At 35.0% G+C, this 21,067-nt stretch overlaps 1 protein-coding gene across 1 annotated transcript in view; it reads right to left on the bottom strand.

The window, feature by feature from the left end:
- Window positions 1–21,067, bottom strand: part of LOC141592751 (protein BUD31 homolog 1) — a 60,632-nt gene that overhangs the window by 26,919 nt on the left and 12,646 nt on the right. The window contains exons 2-4 of the mRNA XM_074413542.1: window positions 19,324–20,250; window positions 17,960–19,215; window positions 15,527–15,961 (exon numbers count right to left, since the gene is read on the bottom strand). Coding sequence (XP_074269643.1) covers window positions 15,527–15,961; window positions 17,960–19,215; window positions 19,324–20,250 — 2,618 coding nt within the window. The remainder of the gene's footprint in view (window positions 1–15,526; window positions 15,962–17,959; window positions 19,216–19,323; window positions 20,251–21,067) is intronic.

Below are 21,067 nucleotides of genomic sequence, written 5' to 3'. Positions count from 1 at the left end.
TCGAGTCTATACCACGAGGTAGGGAAGGTAATCGAACCGGTATCTTGGCTCGAGGTTCTATCAAAACATGGCCAAGACACAACACAACCCTAGCCTAAAATCACGAGACCTAGACATGCGGATAAACACCACCGCACCCAAGACCCACAATTTTTCTAAAACAAAGTGAGTACCCTAAGGAGTCCACCAAAGGGTTGGCTAGTACTTAAGCTGACCACTTACTATCAAAATAAGTAACGAGGTCATGCCCCAACTTGGATATAATCCCACCAAGTCAGGAACACAGAGGCTATCAAGCAGTGAACATACACTCGTCAAAGACTATAATGGCCTATCTATGATGAAGGCCGAAATACTCACCTAGGACCTAGTCACTAGTCCCGACTTGAATACTTTAGCCCACATCACACAAGACAAGTAGGATACCCAATTCGGTGACAATCCAACAATATCTCCAATATCAATAATAATCCAAATTCCAGCTAACCGTTAATCTCATAATTCATGAGAACAAGCTAAAATGGCAAAGAGGCAACAAGATAAGAAGACTCAAGTATAAGGCAACTAATTCATCCAACAACCAACATGTGAAATGATAATTACAAATATCAAGGCATAACATAAAACCTCCAATAACAACCAATCTCACCTCAAAGACAAACCCTCGACCCGAGTCCCGCGACGGGTCATCGGTCAAATCGAGGCTGACTGGTTTAAACCTAGTTTGACCAAACTCGTTCGGTCAATCTGGCCCAGCTCAGAGTTTTTGCCTACTTGGCCCAAATCACAAATTTTATCGCAATATTATTCTCATGCTATTTCCAATTTCTATCATGTGAAAAACGAAAGTAACACATTATCAATCACCTAAACACTTAACAAACACCAAACACAACATCAACTACTAATGTGACATTAATTCGTCGAGTAACTCGGAATAGTTACCTTACGCTAGCAAAGAGACAAGTAATAACTTGAGAAAGCTTCTAAAACCCAAAATTACTCTTCATCTTCAACCACATATGAGCCACCTAAAATAATTATGTGAAAGGACGATATTAACGAATTATCTTTATATAAAATATGAGACGGAAATTAATTTAATTATATTTTAAATAAACCAAACTAGCATAAAAACAATTTATGGACACGGCTCAAAAGTTATTATGACAACCTCAAACTCGGCCTAACCACCAACTACACATGGCCTCAAACTCGTGACTTAGCTAGGCCACGGCCAGACCACAGCTAGGCCACTGGGAGTCCGACACGACCACCACCCGACTACCCATAGCCACCCTTCACCCTACTTCATAACTCGACCCAAAAATCGGTCCAAAAAGAACCCAAAAGATGCCTAAGTTCGACCCCAACTCCAGTCCTCAAATGCAAAGTGAAAACCCACGATGACGGCTCTCGTCCCCGCCCAAAACAGTACCAATCGTCCCCTTAAGACTCCATTCTCGCGCCTAAAAAAAACAGTCCTAGGCGAGCCAACTAAGTCGGCATTTAAAACGGTTTTAGAGCGGAAATCCACAAGTATAAAGCAACTCAAAAACAGACCCTAAAGACTACAAAAATCGCCCAACACGAGTCCAAATTAGTCCAAAACAATCCCTACATGTCGGTATACACCGTCTCAACTATAAAACACACCAATTATCACCCAAAACAATCCATACATGTCAGCATACACCGTCTTAAATATACCACTTACTAGCTAGCATCCCAAATGATCCCTAGAGGTCAGTATACACCGTCTCAACTATCTCCACATATCAGTATACACCGTCTCAACTATACAACCGACTAATTAACATCCATAAGGATCCCTATATATAATTATACACCGTCTTAATTATAAAAAGGACTAACTTGACATTCGAAATAAACATATCTTACAAGTATTATCGAGTAATCCATAATTGTTACCTTTTTCCGATTGAACTAATCATTTATGACTAACAAATCTTCTACAAGACCGTCTATTTTAGTACATACAATCGTCTTATAATAAATATAGCTGAAAATATAAATGGGTTTGTAAAAATACGTAACGAAAATGAATTTTACTTACAACGGATTGACAGGAACGATGGGAGCAGCAATATGGAACGAAAATCATTGATAACGGATGACAAACGGAGGGGGGATCAATTTAAAATAAAAAAAAATCAAAAGCGAGCGAAAAGAAGAAAAAGGAAGGAGAAGAAAAAAGTCTGCGTGAGAAATGAGGGAGCAGACTTACCGCTTTTTATTTATTATACGTACGTTTCTTCATCGTTAAGAAACTTCGATAGTTATTAAAACCGTTTCGAGTTAAATTTAACCGATTTAAGTAAAAGTTTCAGTAATAAAACGGAATCAATAATAAATAAATTTAATGAGTGAAAATAAAATAAACTCAGCTAGTTAACGTAAATAATAAGAAATCGGCTTGAAACGGAATTATTAGCGATTTTTACGAAACTAACGGATATTAATAAAAATTGCTAATCTAGTGAAATAAGCTCAAAATAGCTAATTGGACGGTTTTGTTCCCAAAATCCATCTCGGGTTCACTTAAAACAACTTTCATAAGGACTCGTAAAGAAACGGAAATTATTAAATAAATAAACTCGAACTAACTTCAATAAACTCGAACTAACTTTAAATAAACTTATTAATGATTATTAAAATTAACGTATCGAATTATGATGAAATTAATTAATTAGCTAAGCATATATATATAAATCGTTAAATGATGTAATTAAATTCAAAATAGCAATTAAAAGAATGGGTTTTTCTCATGTGTACCCTTATGTTTTTGAGTTTTCTCACATATACCCTTACCTTTATTTTATCCTCACTTATACCCTCATACTTTTCAGTAATTCTCAAATGTAACCTTACTATATTTTCCGTCAATTGATTCTGTTAGTTAGCTTTTCACCATTATTACACCACCTTCTTCATCCTTTATAGTTTATTATAGTCACCCCCATCAGTCATCCCCACTTCAATTCATCGTCTTCCAAGCTCTAATTTTGAGACAATTAATAAAAATGACCAAAAAAACATAAAATCTAATTGCGGTTCTTTCTAAAATCCTCTGACAACTCCTAACTTGTATAAGCAAAGAAAAAACTAGAAGAATTTGAAGCTAACTAATGGGTTTCTTGTGGCCACTAAAAATCCTTGCCGCCACCATTTACATGCTTTTTCTAATGAAAGCTTCCATCTTGCTTCCATTACTGTCAGAATTGTCACCCTTTTTGGGTTCCGATCATTGCCGAAGGTGTATTTACCTTGTAATTTTTCTGGGTTTCTTTTGCTATTTAGTTCTCTTCATGATAATTGTATTTTTTTAACTTTCAATTTGTAATTAGCCTTGCTTAATTACTTAATTATTTGGCGTTATTACTATCATTGATGATGTTATTTTGATAAGTACTGTAGAATTTAAAAGTGGTGTAGATTAAATGTGAAGGTTGTAATTATGGGAATTTGAGATTGAAATTAGCGGCATTAAACTATCAGAAAGATCAATTGACTGCGGTGAAGCTGACTAAAAGCAATGACGAAAGATAACAGCTAACGAAGCTAACGGAATCAACTGACGGAATGGATGGAAAAAAATAAGAAGGCTACATTTGAGAAAGAGTGAGAAGTATAGGGGTACAAGTGGGGATTAGAAAAAGGACGGGGTATATGTGAGAAATCCCAAAAACACAGGGGTATCATAATAAAATACGGGGTGTTACAGACATACTATTTCGTAGTAAGATAACATTGGAGATACGATATTATTTCATCACAATATTGGACTTTGGTAAAAGTTTTAGATAAAATCTTTATAAAAAGAAGACAAATATTACAGATTACTCCTTAGAATTACAAGATTAATAGTTATAGTTAGCTCATATTTATAGTTAGCTCAATACCTGTAGTGACTTCCAATTTGGTTGTAATTACAACCGATTCCGCATCTATATATTGCTAATCCGCATTTCATCACACCTCTAATGTGGACAATCAAACAAAAACAAACGAACTGAGTCTCGTTTTATTGAAATGCTTTCATGAAATGAATCAAGAAATTCAGACTGTTAGTGCTATTAACAAGTATAATAGAACATAGAAGCCCAATCCATAGCTCACTCTAGAGCGCAGAGGGTATTGTAAGCTATTTTTACAGACTGTAAGTGGAAATAGGCATCCGCATATCATATGTATTATGTATGCCTTTTCATATGATTTATGAAATCAAAATTCTGACATACCAAACAATACAGAACTTGATCATACTCTTCAACTTAGACAAGTATAATATCTTAAGCCGAGGAAAAACAATGGTGTTATCTTTGTCACCTCCTGGGATTATCATTTCCAGATTATAGAACAATTCCATCGGAGCCTTCCCTTCACATATCTTCCTTATGCTATCAATGTTAGACAGTTTGAGACGAATCAAGTCTCTAACTCCTTCTTTGTCCAACTCGGGAACAATATTCTTGACTGTTGCGCTCTTTAAAGCCAAGTAATCAGCTTTCTTTAGCAATTCTTTTAGATAATTGTCGTAATTTAATTAGCATCCATCGTATCTATTTAGAGTCATTATCGTCTTTTCTCAGTTCTGATTTCTCTCCAGGTTTCATTTTGTTATATAGGCGGATTATGAAAATACAGACCAAGTCATCCATTACTGTTTTTTTCGAATAAGCTTCTTGCTTTGCTATCAATTTGACAACTTCTTTGGCTAGCGTTGTTTTTCCTGTATCAGTTGATCAGTGTTAGGGATAATATTAAGAAGGCGGCAAACTGGAGTGTCAACATGTTTTTGGACTGTGAAAGACGTAATTTCGTTGTTCAGGCAAAGTTATTATTTCTGCATCTTTAACTGGTTCATCTGTCTATTTTGTGGTGTCATGGTGTATTTTGTGGTGTCTGTAAATTCAGATTCCTCTGCGTAATCAGTGGACAATTAATCAGTTAAAGCGTCCATAGTTTGAATCTTAATGAGACAGACGGAATACCATAAACTTCGCTTAGGTAAAACAAATACGAATGGAAAATGTATATGCTGTTTATGATAATCAGGGTTATCACAGGGATGTCTTGGCGCAAAAGGAAGCACAAAAATTAGCTGCTATTCGCCGTTCTCCAGTTGTACCTCTGCTTCCACCACCTCTACCAATGCCATCTCCGCCATCCACTCACACCGAAACCCCTCCAAGTTGGAGAAGCCCACCAAGACACGGAAGAGGCAGAAGGCGGAATGGCAAACCTGGAGCTGGAATTACAGATAAAGACCCAAATTCAGGTTGAGGTCCAAATTTTGTGTAGATTAATACATCATCTCCATTTACATAAAATAGTAAGGTATCACCTTCCCTGTATGATAAGAGCTGGGGCTGGGTATACCACTTTTTCGAGAAGCATTACTTGTCTATTACTTGCAAAATATACTTCCATTGTTGTATACAAAGAAAGAAAAACTACAGAAAGAGGGATTCTCATTCTCAATTCATATATACTAGTATAGATCCCGCGTAAATGCGCGGTTTTTCAGATAGAGATATTTGAGAGTTTAATGATTTAACCAATGTAATAACTCCATTAAAAATTTAATTATGAAATTTACTTTTAGATAGAGGTATTAGAGAATTTAAAATTTTTGTCACTATAATAACTCTATTTGAAATTTAATTAAGAAATACTCCCTCCTATCCACTCTTTTCTTCCCTATTTCCTAAAACGGATTATTCAGGTTTTCTTCCCCTTTCCTTTTTTAGAAAGTTTTTATTAATATTATACTCTTACCTCTTTCCACTCACCAAACCCCACTATATACTTTATTAATATTTAATTCTAATTATTCCTACCTCTCTCCAATAACCAAACCCCACCCATCACCTTTATTAATATTTAATCATAATTATTCATACCTCTCTCCAATTACCAAACCCCACTCATATATTTATCAATATTATACTCCCCACCTTAATCCCCGTGCCCACTTCAAAAGGGAAAAAAACCATGGATAGGAGGGAGTATATTATTAAGAGGTAGAAAATTTAATTAAGAAATATATTATTAAGAGGTAGAAAAGAGGAGGTCCAACACTTATACTCCGCATAAGATTAACTTTATTTTAAAAAATATGGTTATTGTATCATTATGTTCACTAAAAGCGTAATATACGTGGAGGAGTGACATTGAAAATATAATCAAATAAAGAATAAAAAAAATATTTTACATCATAGATCAGGAGTTGGTTTTTCTTTACAAATGAAGGGCTTCTTCAAAAAATTAACCAAAGTTTAAATGTTCACATAATATCGAGCGGAGATAGATATTAAGTTAAACGGTAAGAAAATGTATATTATTCGTAAGTTTTTCCTTTTTAGAATTACAAAAACAAAAACAATCTGTGATTACTCTCAACTTGTAATAAGTTTGTTTCAAAAGACAGAATAACAAAATTAATTAGAACGTATTTGCTAAAAAATGTTCGTGGCTAGGGTTGTTCACTCAGTGGTCCGGACCAAAGACCAGACCGGACCGGACCATTTGGTCCGGACCAGACCGGACCGAATTTTGTTTGGTCCGGTCCACGGTCCACCTATTTACTCTACTTTGGTCTTCGGTCCGGTCCTGGACCAAACCGAATAGACCGCGGACCGGACCGTGGACCGAAGTTATGTAATAAAAGAACTTTTAAATTTGTAATATTATTGATTTTATTTTCTACTTTGTTTACACGTATTATAAGATGTGTAATTATGTAGTTAAATCTCGTAAGAAAATAATGTTGTTTATTTTGATCAATACGAACTTCTCGAGTTCTAGTTTTATAGGGTAAAACATGTCAATGACAATAATATTTGGTCCACTTTGGTCCATTTGGTCCGGTCCGGTCCGGTCCACGTGTTTTTGTGGTCCAGACCGGACCGGACCAATATTAATATGGTCCGGTCATCGGTCCACCTCTTAACCCTTATTTGGTCTTCGGTCCAGAGAGTTTGGTCCGGTCCGGTCCCGGACCAATGAACACCCCCATCATTTTCAGTTTCAAAAAATAATAATAATAAAATATTTCTATCACATCGGACCTATAATTAGTGCAATTTCTTTTATGTGACAAAATTAAAACACAAAATCGTTTCAATATGTTCATACAAATTGAAAAAATATACCATTTTTAAACGGAATAAAATTATCTATTGCATAAAATAGTTACCTCAGTTATTAATTTATAATGAAGTATATTTATAGCAAGTCATTTAGGCGGGAAAATTTTAAAAAACTCTTATTCTTTTAGTATAAGGGAGATGCCTCTCAAGTTTCATAAGACACAATAAATCAAATTCCGAAACAGTGGAGACTAAATTTTAAAGGCAAAAGCAAGCTTAAGAGTTTTCATATACAGAGTAACACCAAATAAAAGGAAGTAGAACGAACACAAAGTGCACAAAGCAGAGTAACACCAAATAAAAGGAAGTAGAACGAACACAAAGTGCACAAAGCAGCCTTATACAAAGAAAATACTCGCAAAACAACGAAAATCAAAGCAGATTGAAAAGAAAACAAGATTTTTTTTTTGGCAGTCATGCATACCATCATCATCCTCAGTTGCAAACTTGTTGTTTCCACGCTGTATTCCACCACTGATCCCAATTGCACCTTAATTTACAAATCGTTTTCCTCGCCATGATGATCACTCGCTCTTTTGCATTGATTTCAAGACTTGATTTAAGTCTTCCATCTCGGCAATTGGATAGGGCTTGTCATCGACTTTCACGAGTTGTAATTTAGGAGCCCTTAGAACTGCAGGCGAGAATGATTTCATTTTGGGGCATTTCTTGATAGCGATGTTCTTCAGAGAAGGCAGTTCTAGGTCTGCATTGCAGTTTGAGTTGCCTGATAAAAACCACTCCATTTCGGGGCAGTTAAATACATATAGATCTCTTAATTTGGGTGCTTTTAGAGGTCTGGTTGAGAAAGACTTCATGGCATCACAGTCCTTAATTGTCACATCTTCCAAAGATGATAATTCGACGACTTGATTTGGTTCTCCGTCGAAAAGCCACTCCCATTTGTTGCATTTTGCTAAAGAGAATTCTCTTAATCTGGAAGCCCTTAGAACTGCAGGCGAGAATGATTTCATTTTGGGGCATTTCTCGATAGTGATGTTCTTGAGAGAAGGCGAGTTCTAGGTCTGCATTGCGGTTTGAGTTGCCCGATAAAAACCACTCCATTTCGGGGCGTTAAATACCCATAGTTGTCTTAATTTAGGTGCTTTTAGAGGTCTGGTTGAGAAAGACTTCATGGCATCACAGTCATCAATTGTCACATATTCCAAAGATGGTAATTCTACGACTTGATTTGGTTCTCCGGAGAAAAGAGACTCCAATTTGTTACACGAATCTATCTTAAGGGCTAAAAGTGATGGGAAGTGAAGTGGGATGTCCGAAATGGAACACAACTTGCTCATACTCTCCAAATTCCGCAAGTTTAATCTCTTAAGCAGAGGAAAAACAACGGTGGTATGTTTGTCACCTCCTCGGATTATCACCTCTAACTTTGGGCGACTAAAAATCCTAAGCTCTTCAAGTGATTTGTAATTGAAAGCCCCATCTACCAGTGAGAATAAATATTCACATGCCAAGTCATATATATAAATGTCACGAAGATTTTTGAAAAGATGTAAAGATACGACCTCTATGTTCAATGCAGATTGGAGGTACAAGGTCCTCAATCGACCACAAAAATTCAAGATAGCAAAGTGGAGACATCATCCTCAATAAATTGTTTCTGAGTCCTGGACAACCTTGAATCCTTAGTTGTTCCAATTTTGGAAATTGGGAAAATGTCCCAACACATCCTTCATTTTCAGATGACGATGAAAATAGGAATTTGGTATCACCTACGTCTTCTCTTGTGAGGTAAGACAAACTCGGAAAGACGATCGATGGCAACTTGATTTTCCTAATATAGAGTGTCTTTAAATTAGGGAGAGGGTTAGATGAGATTCCTTGACCTTCTCCTACAGGTAAGTCCCATAACACCCTCACTTCATCGCTCAGCTCAAACAACCATAGACTCTCCAAACTGGGAATTCAAATGCAATTAAATGATTAATTAATTAATTAATTGATCAACTGAGTTTTTGATAGCGGTGAATAAATACTCTTAGACTTTATTTATTTATTGGGGAGGAACCGAGTAAAGCAATACGGTCGCATGTGGCGGAAGACAATAAAGATAATTTTTCAAAAAGTAGTGTTTAGATTAAAAAAATAAAAAAAATTAAGAATTAGGGTTGAGATGAAACTTAATATAGAAAATGGTTTCACGTAAATTCAAGTTAGGGTCGTAATAAAGTCGCCGCTTAAACATCGAGTGTAATCGTAGCTTTTTCGCTCACTCATCTACTAATCCCCTTACTAGTCTTGTTAAAAAAAGAGTGCCCATATTTCCAAGAAAGTATGAACTAATATACTTGAAACAATCCGTTTTTCTTAAGACCATTGCTTTTGGTCTGAAATAAGACCGGTAACATACTAACATGTCATCATTTTACAATAAAATGTTGTTATTTTTTGATAACATGTTACTATTATTGTTCACATCATTTTCAGGGTAAAAAATGACACCTCTAATAATAACATTTTGTGAATTAATTGGTTACATTTTCTTAAAAAATGACAACATTTTATCCATCTGACAAATAAGACCAAAAGTGTCGGTCTGAAGCAAGAATTTGTGCACTTGAAATATGGGCAATGTACCTAAAGAACCCTTTTCTATATACTGCAACACAAATTCTTGTTTGTGACGGCACATATCCGTCACTCTTGAGTGACGGATACCATTTTACCTCACAAAGTACCCACTTTTTCTCTCTCTGCAACACTATTCATGTGGTCCCCTTTCTCCACTAACCTATTTTGTTACCATTTTAACTCACAAAATATCCGCCACAAATGGTAACCCGTCACAAGGGAGACCAATTGATACTGCAATATTCTTTTTCCTGGGGCCCACAAGACAACTTAGAAGGGTAAATGTTTGAGAATTTCTGTGTGTGTACTTTTCCGGAATTTATGGCTTTCCTAAAAAAACTAACATACAGAAAACACATAAGTTGCTAAATGATTGACTGATTGAGCAACTCGAAATTCAATGACTTGAAGCAAAGTCGCTCAGTTACTCGACTTAACATAAAAAATGCAAAAAAAAAAAAAAAATTAATTCTAAGTGTACCCGGTAGAACTAACCAAAGTCGCTCAGTGGTTGTCACTCGACGACTTGCTTTAAACTCAACTAGTTTTATAACCGTGTAACAAAATTACACGGGATTATATATTCAACAATTTAATCAAATGCATAAATATTAAAAATAAAAGTTTAAATAACTAATATAATTATAGTTATCAAAAATTTCTTTGAAAACTATCCCCTCCATATATACAGATACAACGACAACATTACCCCAGTGCCTCAATGGCTCCCGCAAATTGCGAGGTAAGGGGGGTCGGATGTAGGTAGAGCTGACAAAACCTGACCCGACCCGAGGAACCCGGCCCGACCCGACCCGTCCGAAACCCGGCCCGATACAACCCGAAAATTAGGTGAACCGAAACCGAACCGACCCGATAACCGATAACAGCCTTATTTTCTACAACCCGAACCCGAACCCGATCTGAACCGACTCGACCCGACCCGTGACCCAATATTTTCTCAACCCGATAGATGACCCGATAATGAACTAGCTTAATAATGGTTTAAATAACACTAAATTGTTATTTATCTTAATTATTTTCACTTAAAACTACAATTAATACACCTACCTATTATTTAAACATAAAATTACCATCTAAAACGAAATATATAAGATAAAATATATGTTGATAACCTGACCCGCTAAGGACCCGACCCGACTTGCCACCCGTTGATGACCCGACCCGAAGACGACCCGACCCGAACCCGTCACTGACCCGACATAACCCGAACCCGATATGACCCAACCCGCTGTGACCCGACCCGTAACCGACCCGAGTGGCCCGATTGCCATCTCTAGATGTAGGCAGCCTTACCCTTGTGTTAACAACACAAAGAGGTTGTTTCCGAATGACCCAAAATGAAAATTGCGTCGAGAACTGCATCGAAGGACCACTACTTCACAAGAGAAATAAGAGAAAGAAGCGCAGCCACTTTAGTAAGCCATTTTGCTTTATTCCATCATAATCCAGAACCAAAGAGTAATGAATCTTTGGCTCCATTAAATATGAAATTCCTCCATATATCCAGATATGTAGGAATAATTAATTATGCTTTAATATATATACTTTTACTTTATAGTTGTACGTCTATTTTTTTTTACTCTCTGTTTTTTATAAATGTCGTTCTCACTTTTCGAGAAATAAAATGAAACACATCATGAAATGTATACTCATATGAAAGCTCTTCCCACAAGAAATTTAATGGTATAGTTTTTTTATTTTTTGAGCTATATTTTTGTAAAAAGTAAAGTCAAATTGTCGCCTCAAAAAACGAAAAAAAAAACGGAGGGAGTCTAATATTACCTATTTATATATAATTATTTTTTATCATAAACACATACAGAACACTATTTATTCGACCATGTTTATTTTATATTTTAGAGAAAATTGTTGATTACAACCTTTTAAAAACCACTTTTTTAAATTACAGCCTTAAATAATTCTTTTTTTGAAAATTGTATCCATAATATCACTTTTCTTTGAAAATTGCACCACGATGACGTTTCCGGTGAATTTTGTCAAAAATTGATCGATATACCCCTATTATAACATTTCAAACTTACATATTCTTTCTTCCTTCTCTTACTACTTCCCCTCTTAAAACGACCATCACCCCCGTCACCCCACTAAGCTCCACCATTTTCGCATCTCTCACTACCTGACGCCATCACCATCAATACAACTCTTAACCAATTCCGAAAGCATCGAAAGCAACACTGCTCACCATTGTACGCCACAACCTAATGCCTTTTAACACCACCACCATCACCAAGATGTCAAAATTGCCCCGACCACTGGGCCTATAGCAAATCAGCCTCCATCAATGTTTCCCTAAAAATATTCATACTTCAAACTTCTGAAGCACTACCCTAACCCCTGAAATGCCATCCTCTTGACACGAATTTCATAGATCGGGGATTTTTGTTGTTGTTTGGTGGTAGTGTTGTGGGGGTGTTAAGAGTAAGGAGAGGGTTTCAGGTGAACCAGGTGCAAGCGATGGTGGTGGTGGAACATTGGAACGGCGGTGGTTGTGATGGTGAGCAAGAGGTAATGATGATGGAGGTGAATGGGGTAGATGGGTAGCGGTTGTTGTGGCAAATTTGGGCAAGTAGCAGTGATGGTGATGGAGGTGGTGGGTGAGCAGCGGCGGGTTGTGGTGGAGGTGGGTATGTGGTGGTGGTGGTGGTTGTTGAGATTATGTAAGAGATATGGTGGTGGACAAGTTGTGAGAGTGGTGTCAGAGGTGGATGGGGATATAGACATAATGTGACAAATAAGAAAGTAAAGGTAAAAAGATAGGGGTAAATTCGTCATAAAAAGTATGTTTAAGTGAATAAATTTTAAAATGGCGTCAATATTTCCCCGGATTCTATTTTTTGATAGTAAAATTCTGTCGAAAGTGATATATTGGATGTAATTTTCAAAAAGTGGTTTTTAAAAGGATGTAAATCAACAATTTTTCTCTATATTTTAATACAAACTCGCTTGTAAATGCTATAAACCCTAAAATATGTTTGAACCAACACAAATTAAATTTAAGCCTCCATATCAATACCAACTCTAAAGTCAACACTCGCCTTCTCGCCACTCTCTCATCTCATAAGACAGAATTTATATTAATCATATAACAATACTCATTTTCATTTATTTTGATTTTTTATCAACCGTAAAAAAAGGAGTTTATAATATAATACACTAGCTTAAAACCCGTGCAAAATTGCACGGAATTATATAAAATAATATTTATAATGTTGTTTCAAAACCATATCAAGAAAGTTTTCACAAATTCTTATTTAATATGAAAGTATATGTATTAACTTTAAATAGAGTTAAATATGCCAAATAAAACGAAAGTAAAATATTTAGGGAAAAACAAAATAGTAACTTTAAAACGGATATAACTGTCTTAAAAGTGTAATAATTCGGACGTTTTAATCACTTTATATATAAGAGTATGTATGGAACACGGGTAGAAACAACCACTCGTCTAGATGTGACTATGTGAGTGATGAAGCATCTATATACAATTCCAGTTTTTTTTAATCTCTACCTACTTATCATTTATATTAACTCAAATATGGACCGCTTATGATAGAAATGAGATGTCATTATAAGAGAAACTTCGAACAAATAAGAAATAAGACATTAATTTATTTTATGACCAAATCATTTTTTTCAAAAACCACAATTGTAAGTTTTATACACATTAATTATGAAATAAGGCTATAAAAAGCATTACATGATCTTTCCCGTCTCATATATATTGTTGACTTATAACAAAATCAGGCTATATGAGCTCTTGGGCAAATTGTTGTATAACACGAACTTTCTCTATATGAAATAAGACGGATAAATATATGACCATTTCACGATAAAATGTGAATATTTTTTGAAAAATGTTATCATCAGGTTTTTGGTTAAAAAGTGACAACTTGATTAATACGGAGTAACATACTAACATATTATCATAAAATATTGACATTTTCTCATAAGATCGTCGTAAGAGAGACCTACTCAATATCTTATGACCCCACATTCTCTCCCTTACTTTCATTTACATCCACATATCAATATATCATACTCCCACTAAATTCTACCCAAAAACAATTGTGGAAGAACATAGAGAATAGGAGGGAGTAACATACTAACATATTATCAGTAAATGATCATTTTTTATCATAAAATATTGATATTTTCTCATAAGATCGTCGTAAGAGAGACCTACTCGATATCTTGTGTAAGCCTCAGTGATTAGATAACATATTTGGACTACTTAAACAAACAAAAAGGGTAAAGTAAGAACTTAAGTCCAACTGGGAGGTGAAAAATGAAAATTACAGGGCCAAAACCCAAAAGTGTCTTCTAGATCTTTTAGTTAATGTCATACTGTTGTTCAAAGTATCAAACTCATACGAAATACTCCCTCTTATTCTAAATAACTCTCCCTATTTCCTTTTTCGTCTATTCACAATATTCTCTCTATTTTCTTATTTGTCAAACTTTTATACTTATTTTAATCAATCCACCCCACAACAATACCCCACAATACTCATACTTTATCTTATTTTAATCACTTTACCCCACAACAATCCTTATTTTAATCACCCTACCCCACAACAATACTTATTTAATCACACAATACCTTACATCTCTCCAATCTCCTACCCCACTCCAATACTTTATCATATAATACTCCCCTCCCTTAATTTCCGTGCCCTCCATGAAAGGGGAGGGTTATGTAGAATAGGAGGGAGTATAATTCAAAACGTCTCACATACTTATTAAATTATCCTTCCCCAGTTCCCCTTCATGTTCTAAACACGAATAAAAATAAAATGGGCCAACATACCAGTAAAACGTCGTGATTTTGAGGTCCTCTCAAATAGAAAAACTCGAGTATATAAATATTGGTGTAATTAAATTTGAACTTGCTGTGGGAAATAAAATTATGAGGCAAGCAAAATGTGCAAATTTGAAATAAAAATTTAAATAATTATTAGTATTCGGAAGGCTAACCTTACATAATACCCCGTTAATTCAAACAAAGATAAATCATAATTTCACCCAAGAACTAAACTATAATAATGAATTTCAAATTCAAATTTAAATGAATAGTGCCACCTACATATTATAAGAGGACACTATCCGTTACAAGCTTGCGAAGGATAGTGTCCATCTTCAATGAGAATTTGTGTTCAAACATTAGTTTTAAAAATAAAACAAAAATAAAGTATACTTTGCTTCAAAAATAAAAATAAAGTATACCAAATTGGGTTGTTCAAAATATTTTGTAAAATGGACCCCACAAAAAACCAGTATTGCCAATTTAGAAAAGCATGAGAACCGGACATTGTGTACGGCGATCTTTTATAGTTTTATTGATCAGAAAAGGCTGTGGTGGTTGGTCTCTTCGAGGAAAAGTAAAAAAACAAAGATATACTCCCTTCAATTTACAATAAGCTATGGTGGTTGGTCTATTCGAGAGAGTATATAATTCTAATGTGGAGAAAGAAACACTTGTGTTAGTTAAGTGAGAACGGATTTTATATCCAATCCCGTGTTCGACTAATTCTCTTTATAACACATCACCGTAATCATTTAAAATATTGTGAAGATTATATCAAGTAATGATAAGAGTTACAAAGTGCAAACACACTCTTTGGGGTGTTTATTTGTATATTCTCTTTTCCTGTGAAAATATTGAAAATTTAAATGAGTCCTAATATGAATTGAGACATAAAAAGATGAGGAAGTATTACCGTTTTGGGAAAAAAAGCCGTTGAACTTGTGCCCCCCGCAAATTTTGTCATGAGTTCACAAGTAAGCTTCAACGTTTCTAAACTTGGAAATGCCATTTTACAACTTCCATCATAGAAGCACTCTAAGTTCTCCATATATTGTATGTCCAGGCTCTTCAATTTGGGAAATGGGATAATTTCTTTAGGAATTTGTTGTGTTTCACTTCCATCGTTAATGACTCGCTGCATCTTCTTGCAACTGTTTATTGATAGGATCTCAAGTTGCACAAGAGAAAGAAACATAGACCACAATCCTATACTCTCCATTTCTCCACATTCACTAATTTGTAGATTCTTCAAATTCTGAAAACCGTGCAGATTCGATTCCTTATCCCAGAGCTTTACAATTCTCATGTTATTTCCCAACGACAATTTTTCCAAGGATGTCAATGCAACCTGAAACATAACCAAATAAGAATGATAATAGCTTGTAATTTGGATTTACACATTATAGGAACTTTTAGCTGAAAAGATTATTTTTTTATTACTTGTATAAATATTTTACATCCCCTATTTACTGAATAAATAGGCGAAACTCCCACTTTTCCCGCCTAGAATAGTGAGTGGTATTTTTAACATATACTATTAGGGCTGAGCAAAAAAACCGATTATCCGAACTGATCCGATATCCGGTCCGGATCTGATCCGAAAAAGTGGATATCCGATCCGAAAAGCAGTTCGGATCAGATGATCGGATATCTGATCAGATATCGGATAATAATCTAAAATTTTCGGATATCCGATCCGAAAATTACCAATCTGCATTTTTTTGGATTTCTGAACTTTTTGGGCTTAGTTAGTAGTAGGGGTGAGCAAAGCGGTGTGTACCCGATACGGTTTTGAAAACAAAGATCGGTATACGGTTTTAAAAATCACAAAAATCACTATACGGATCCGATACGGCTTAACCGTATATACGGTTTTCGGGTACCCGGAAAAACCGTGTATACGGAATCCGTATATACGGATACGGTTTGGTGACAAATGCCCAATTAAACATTGTAATTATTCAAGAGTTAATAATTACCTCTAACATGACCACGTCTTATAAAAGGCTGATTTTTGTTTATTGAGATAAGTTACCAATCGTATGTTTGCAAATTAACATCATTAATTTCTCGGTAAAAAAAAAAAAAAAAAAAAAACTCATTTTATTATTTGCTACGATCTAAATTTTTATTTATTTCTCTAATCAAAATATATTAAGGAGAAACATGAAAAATAAGTGAATTGTCAATTTAAATTCTATAAATAATACCCCTCCTATTTTCTATGTTCTTCCACAATGGTTTTTGGGTAGAATTTAGTGGGAGAATGATATGTGGATGTAAATGAAAATAAGAGAGAGAATGTGGGGTCTAAAATAAGAAGACTAATACTCGACCCGTTAGGGTAAGACCCAAAGGGTTTGGGTAGGGTCCTTAACCCACTGAGCTTATGTGTATTTTTTTCGAACTTTTATAATTTTGTAGTTATATTTTAATGTCAAAATTAAAATCAAATTGAGCTTACATAAATTATTTTTGAGTTTTATTATAATTTTTTAAGTTCCAACATTTTTAAAAAGAAGTTCAAATTCTTTCAAATAAAGCCCATAAATTCTATACATCTAAGCTCAAATTCTTTCAAATAAAGCTCATAAATTATACATCTAAACGCAAATAACGCATTATAAAACTAAGTGTTATTACAATCTAGTTATATTGAGTTATGAAATTGATGAAAAACAATGAAAATATGGATAAATTTGCGTGTATCCAACATTATTTATTCATATCCCCCTAAAAAAACATTAATTTATTCGTATGAGGACAATCATTTCAATTCTACAAACCACATACTTGTACAGTATACTTACAACAACTCTGTGTAAAACTTGATCCCTCCCTACATTACCTACGCATCAATAGCACATGGAGGAAAAGAAAAAAAAAAAAACACACACACACACAACATTAGACGCATTGGCAAGGCTAAAAGACATATCACAAACACAAACACCCTCTGAGGATATAATTAGAAAACAAACAAATGTAGAGTTTAAGTCGACTATATTAGAATAGCCAATTTTAAATATATAAAATAAGAAAGGGACATAGTAAAAAAAAAAAAAAAAAAAGTACACCTCAATCTTATTTATCTTCCCATTTCACTTTTTTTGAGTCAAAATTGAAAACTTTCACTGAAAAAAAGTCAAAAAATAATTAATATCAATAAATAAAATTAAAATATTTATATTTATTATAAAAATATTATTCACAAAATATAATTTGTAACAATCAACTTACACCTCGAAAAATACGGTCAAAGAGCATTGGAGACCGTGCAAAAGGGAAGAAAATAGTGAATGAGAGGGAGTACTCCGTAAGATGGTATAAAAGGCGTCATACGTACCTTACTATTGAAGAAACTTGGGCGTCCACTATCATCATTGTTGGATTCCTTAACAAAACTTATGAGATCACTAACTCCATCTAATTCCAGCGTTTTTAAACAAGGCAACTTGATGATATCTGATTCCTTGTTTACCACATCGTCCTCACTGAAAATGTAGGTCAAAGAGTTACAGTCTGAAATTTGTAACGTGGTAATTTTACGTGGAAGGGGATTAACCCGCAACAATTCTTCTAAATTCTCCAACTCTGAAACTCCAAGGTGACATAGATTATAGAACAATTCTGTTGGAGCTTTCCCTTCACATATCCTGTGCATGCTATCAATGTTAGACAGTTCGAGTCGACTCAAGTCCCTAAATCCTTCTTTGTCCAACTCGGGAACAATATTCTCAACTGTTGCACTCTTTAAAGCCAATCGATCGGTTTTCTTTAGCAATGCCTTTAGACAATTGTCCTTTTTCAACTCCTGGCTAACATCAAATTTTGATGCCATAATAAGAGCACGTGGAGATGGCATTCGATCACAATCTTCTTGCTCTAAATCTTCTTCCCGAACATATATTTGGAATTTGTCCAGATTTTTGACAAATTGGTCAGAAATGGGTAATACAAGTTCTCGAATGTGTATTTCAAGCACATTCAAAAAGTCCAACTTAGTAAGATCCTCTATGTCTGCAAGAGTACTTACTCCTGTGTCATTAGATGTACTTTCCATTACCGCCCATTCTGTAAAGCTGCTACCACGCAAGTAGAGCCCTTCCAGAAGAGAAAGTCCAGCTATCACATTAGCAGGAATTCTTGGCTCCTTACACTGGCACTTACTCATATCCAACAACCGAAGTTTGTACAACTTCCCAATTTCATCGGGTAACCCCTCAAGAGACGATCCACGTAAACTAAGAACAAGTAGACTCCCCAGCTCACCAATCAACTTAATATCTCCTAATTTGCAGTCTACTAAATGCAATGTTTTGAGAGCTTTCAGTTTGCCTATCGATTCTGGTAGCCCTATCTCAAAATTCATGAATAACATTTCTAAGACCTTCAAATTTGTCATTCCTTGGAAAAAATTAGACACAAGAAAAGAACTGCGGTCTGCATTGCCTTTCAATAACAAAATTTGTAGCAAATCAGCCTTCACACCAGTTAGAGGAACGTAATTAGCTTGAGCCAAAAGTGATATGCCAGTGTACTTATTGAAAGTCTCTTCGCAGATCCATCTAGGAATAGCGTCCACCAAAAACATATGTCCATCTGCATTATTTTATACGTTATAATTTAATTAGCTTCCATCGTATGTCTGCAAGAAATGGCATTGAACAAATGCCAAGAATTATTAATAATTTTTTGTTTCAAGATTACCTGTATTTATACCAGATTTTGGTGCAAAAGACATAGTAGACTCCCGGACAACATCGTGGATCTTTACATACTCGTCGGAATCAGCTTTTAGAAGCATTGAAGACGACACAAGTTCTTGTGCCCAAGTACGTGCTAAGTCTATGGCTTCTGAAAGTTTATTGACATGTTGAAATAGATCCAATCCAATACCATACCTCATTAAGTTGTCAATGGATATACTTGTACCAACAGGAGATAAACAAGCTAGCAAAAAGAATTTCTTTTTCTCTTCACTTGCCATGACCTCATAGCTTGTTCTAAGAATTGAGAATGTCTCGTGGTGCACACCACTGATTTGACATGAAATAGGCTTCTCCAATTCCTCGGCAAATTGTCGCCAAAATGGCAACTCTTTACCTTTTAAAGAAGTAGCTGTTGCTACAATAGAAATAGGTAGACCTCTACACTTTTTTAGCAATCTATCAACAACAGATTTATATTCCATAGTGACCACCTTTTGAACCTGAAACTTGAAAAGATCCTTTGCTTCATCCTTACTCAACAAACCTACCTCGAGTATGTTACCTTCCTCTACATCCATTTCTTTGCAGACATCCTTTGTTCTGCTTGTCAATAAAAGCTTACAGTATTTGCGAGGTATTCCAATTTGATCCAGATCAATTTTCTTCCAAATGTTGTCCAAGACAATGAGTATCTTTTTTTCATCTTTTCTCCCATCTGATTCGTCTTTAGGCGTCAATCTGTTATGTAGGCGGATTGCCTTTTCACGTATACCATGCACATTATTCAAATCCAAATCAAGTCCATCTCCAATCTGATTTTGTATGCTTTCTATATTTGGAGATTCTGAAATTTCAACCATTACCGCTGTTTCAAATACGCTTTTTGCTTTGCTATTGGCAACTTGTATGGCTAACGTTGTTTTTCCTGTATCATCATAATCCATGATGAGAATTGACAGGGAGAATAAACAATTGTCTAGATATAAACATTTCCTAATCTGCAGGGAAATTGATTAAATCAATTCGATGAATTGGTTTTCTATTGGCCTAGTGCATGGCTTGAGCTTGTAAGAAAATAAAATGCAGGCATTTGGAGTCCGAGAGCAATTGGGACCAGAAATTACTGTGGCGAAAGTTGCTGTGTTTGGGCTAGAATCTGCAAAGTAAATGGGGATTGAGGATATCGTTCTCGAATCGGATTCGTTGTCTTTGGCAAGGATGTTAAAAGGCAGAGGCATTTCCATCAAGCTATTTTGGTGTACTGGATAAAGAAATTAGTGCTTTAGCTATGAATTTTAACACTTGTGAGTTTAGTTTTGTTCGTAGAGACGGAAATGTTGTTGCTCATCTATAGTTTTGTAATTAAATGAGGGTAATATGGGTATTTAGCATAAATTGTAACTTAACAAGACGGAAAATAAGAAAAATGATATTCGGGATTAAAATATGGTGGTGATTGGGGAGTATACGCAAAAGTTCGGGGGTTATTTGTAAAAACACAAATACGTGGTGGTAATTTGTAAAATTACGTAAATACGTGGTGCTTATTTGTAATTTATCCTTTTCATTACTCTCACTTCTACTATTGTTATTAATATAAACCTAATCTAGCCTATTTCGATTAGGCTTAGGCTCACTAAATAGGCCCATATAGTTGGCCTAGTCCAGCCCTAACATGGTTTTTTTTTTTTTTTTTTTTTTTTATCGTAGCCCGACCCAAACCCGCTCAAACTCGCCCCACA

Source organism: Silene latifolia, chromosome 7, assembly GCF_048544455.1.
Source record: "Silene latifolia isolate original U9 population chromosome 7, ASM4854445v1, whole genome shotgun sequence".
Lineage (NCBI taxonomy): Eukaryota > Viridiplantae > Streptophyta > Magnoliopsida > Caryophyllales > Caryophyllaceae > Silene > Silene latifolia.
Note: the sequence above shows the minus strand (reverse complement) of the source record. Positions and strands in the feature narration are given on the sequence as shown.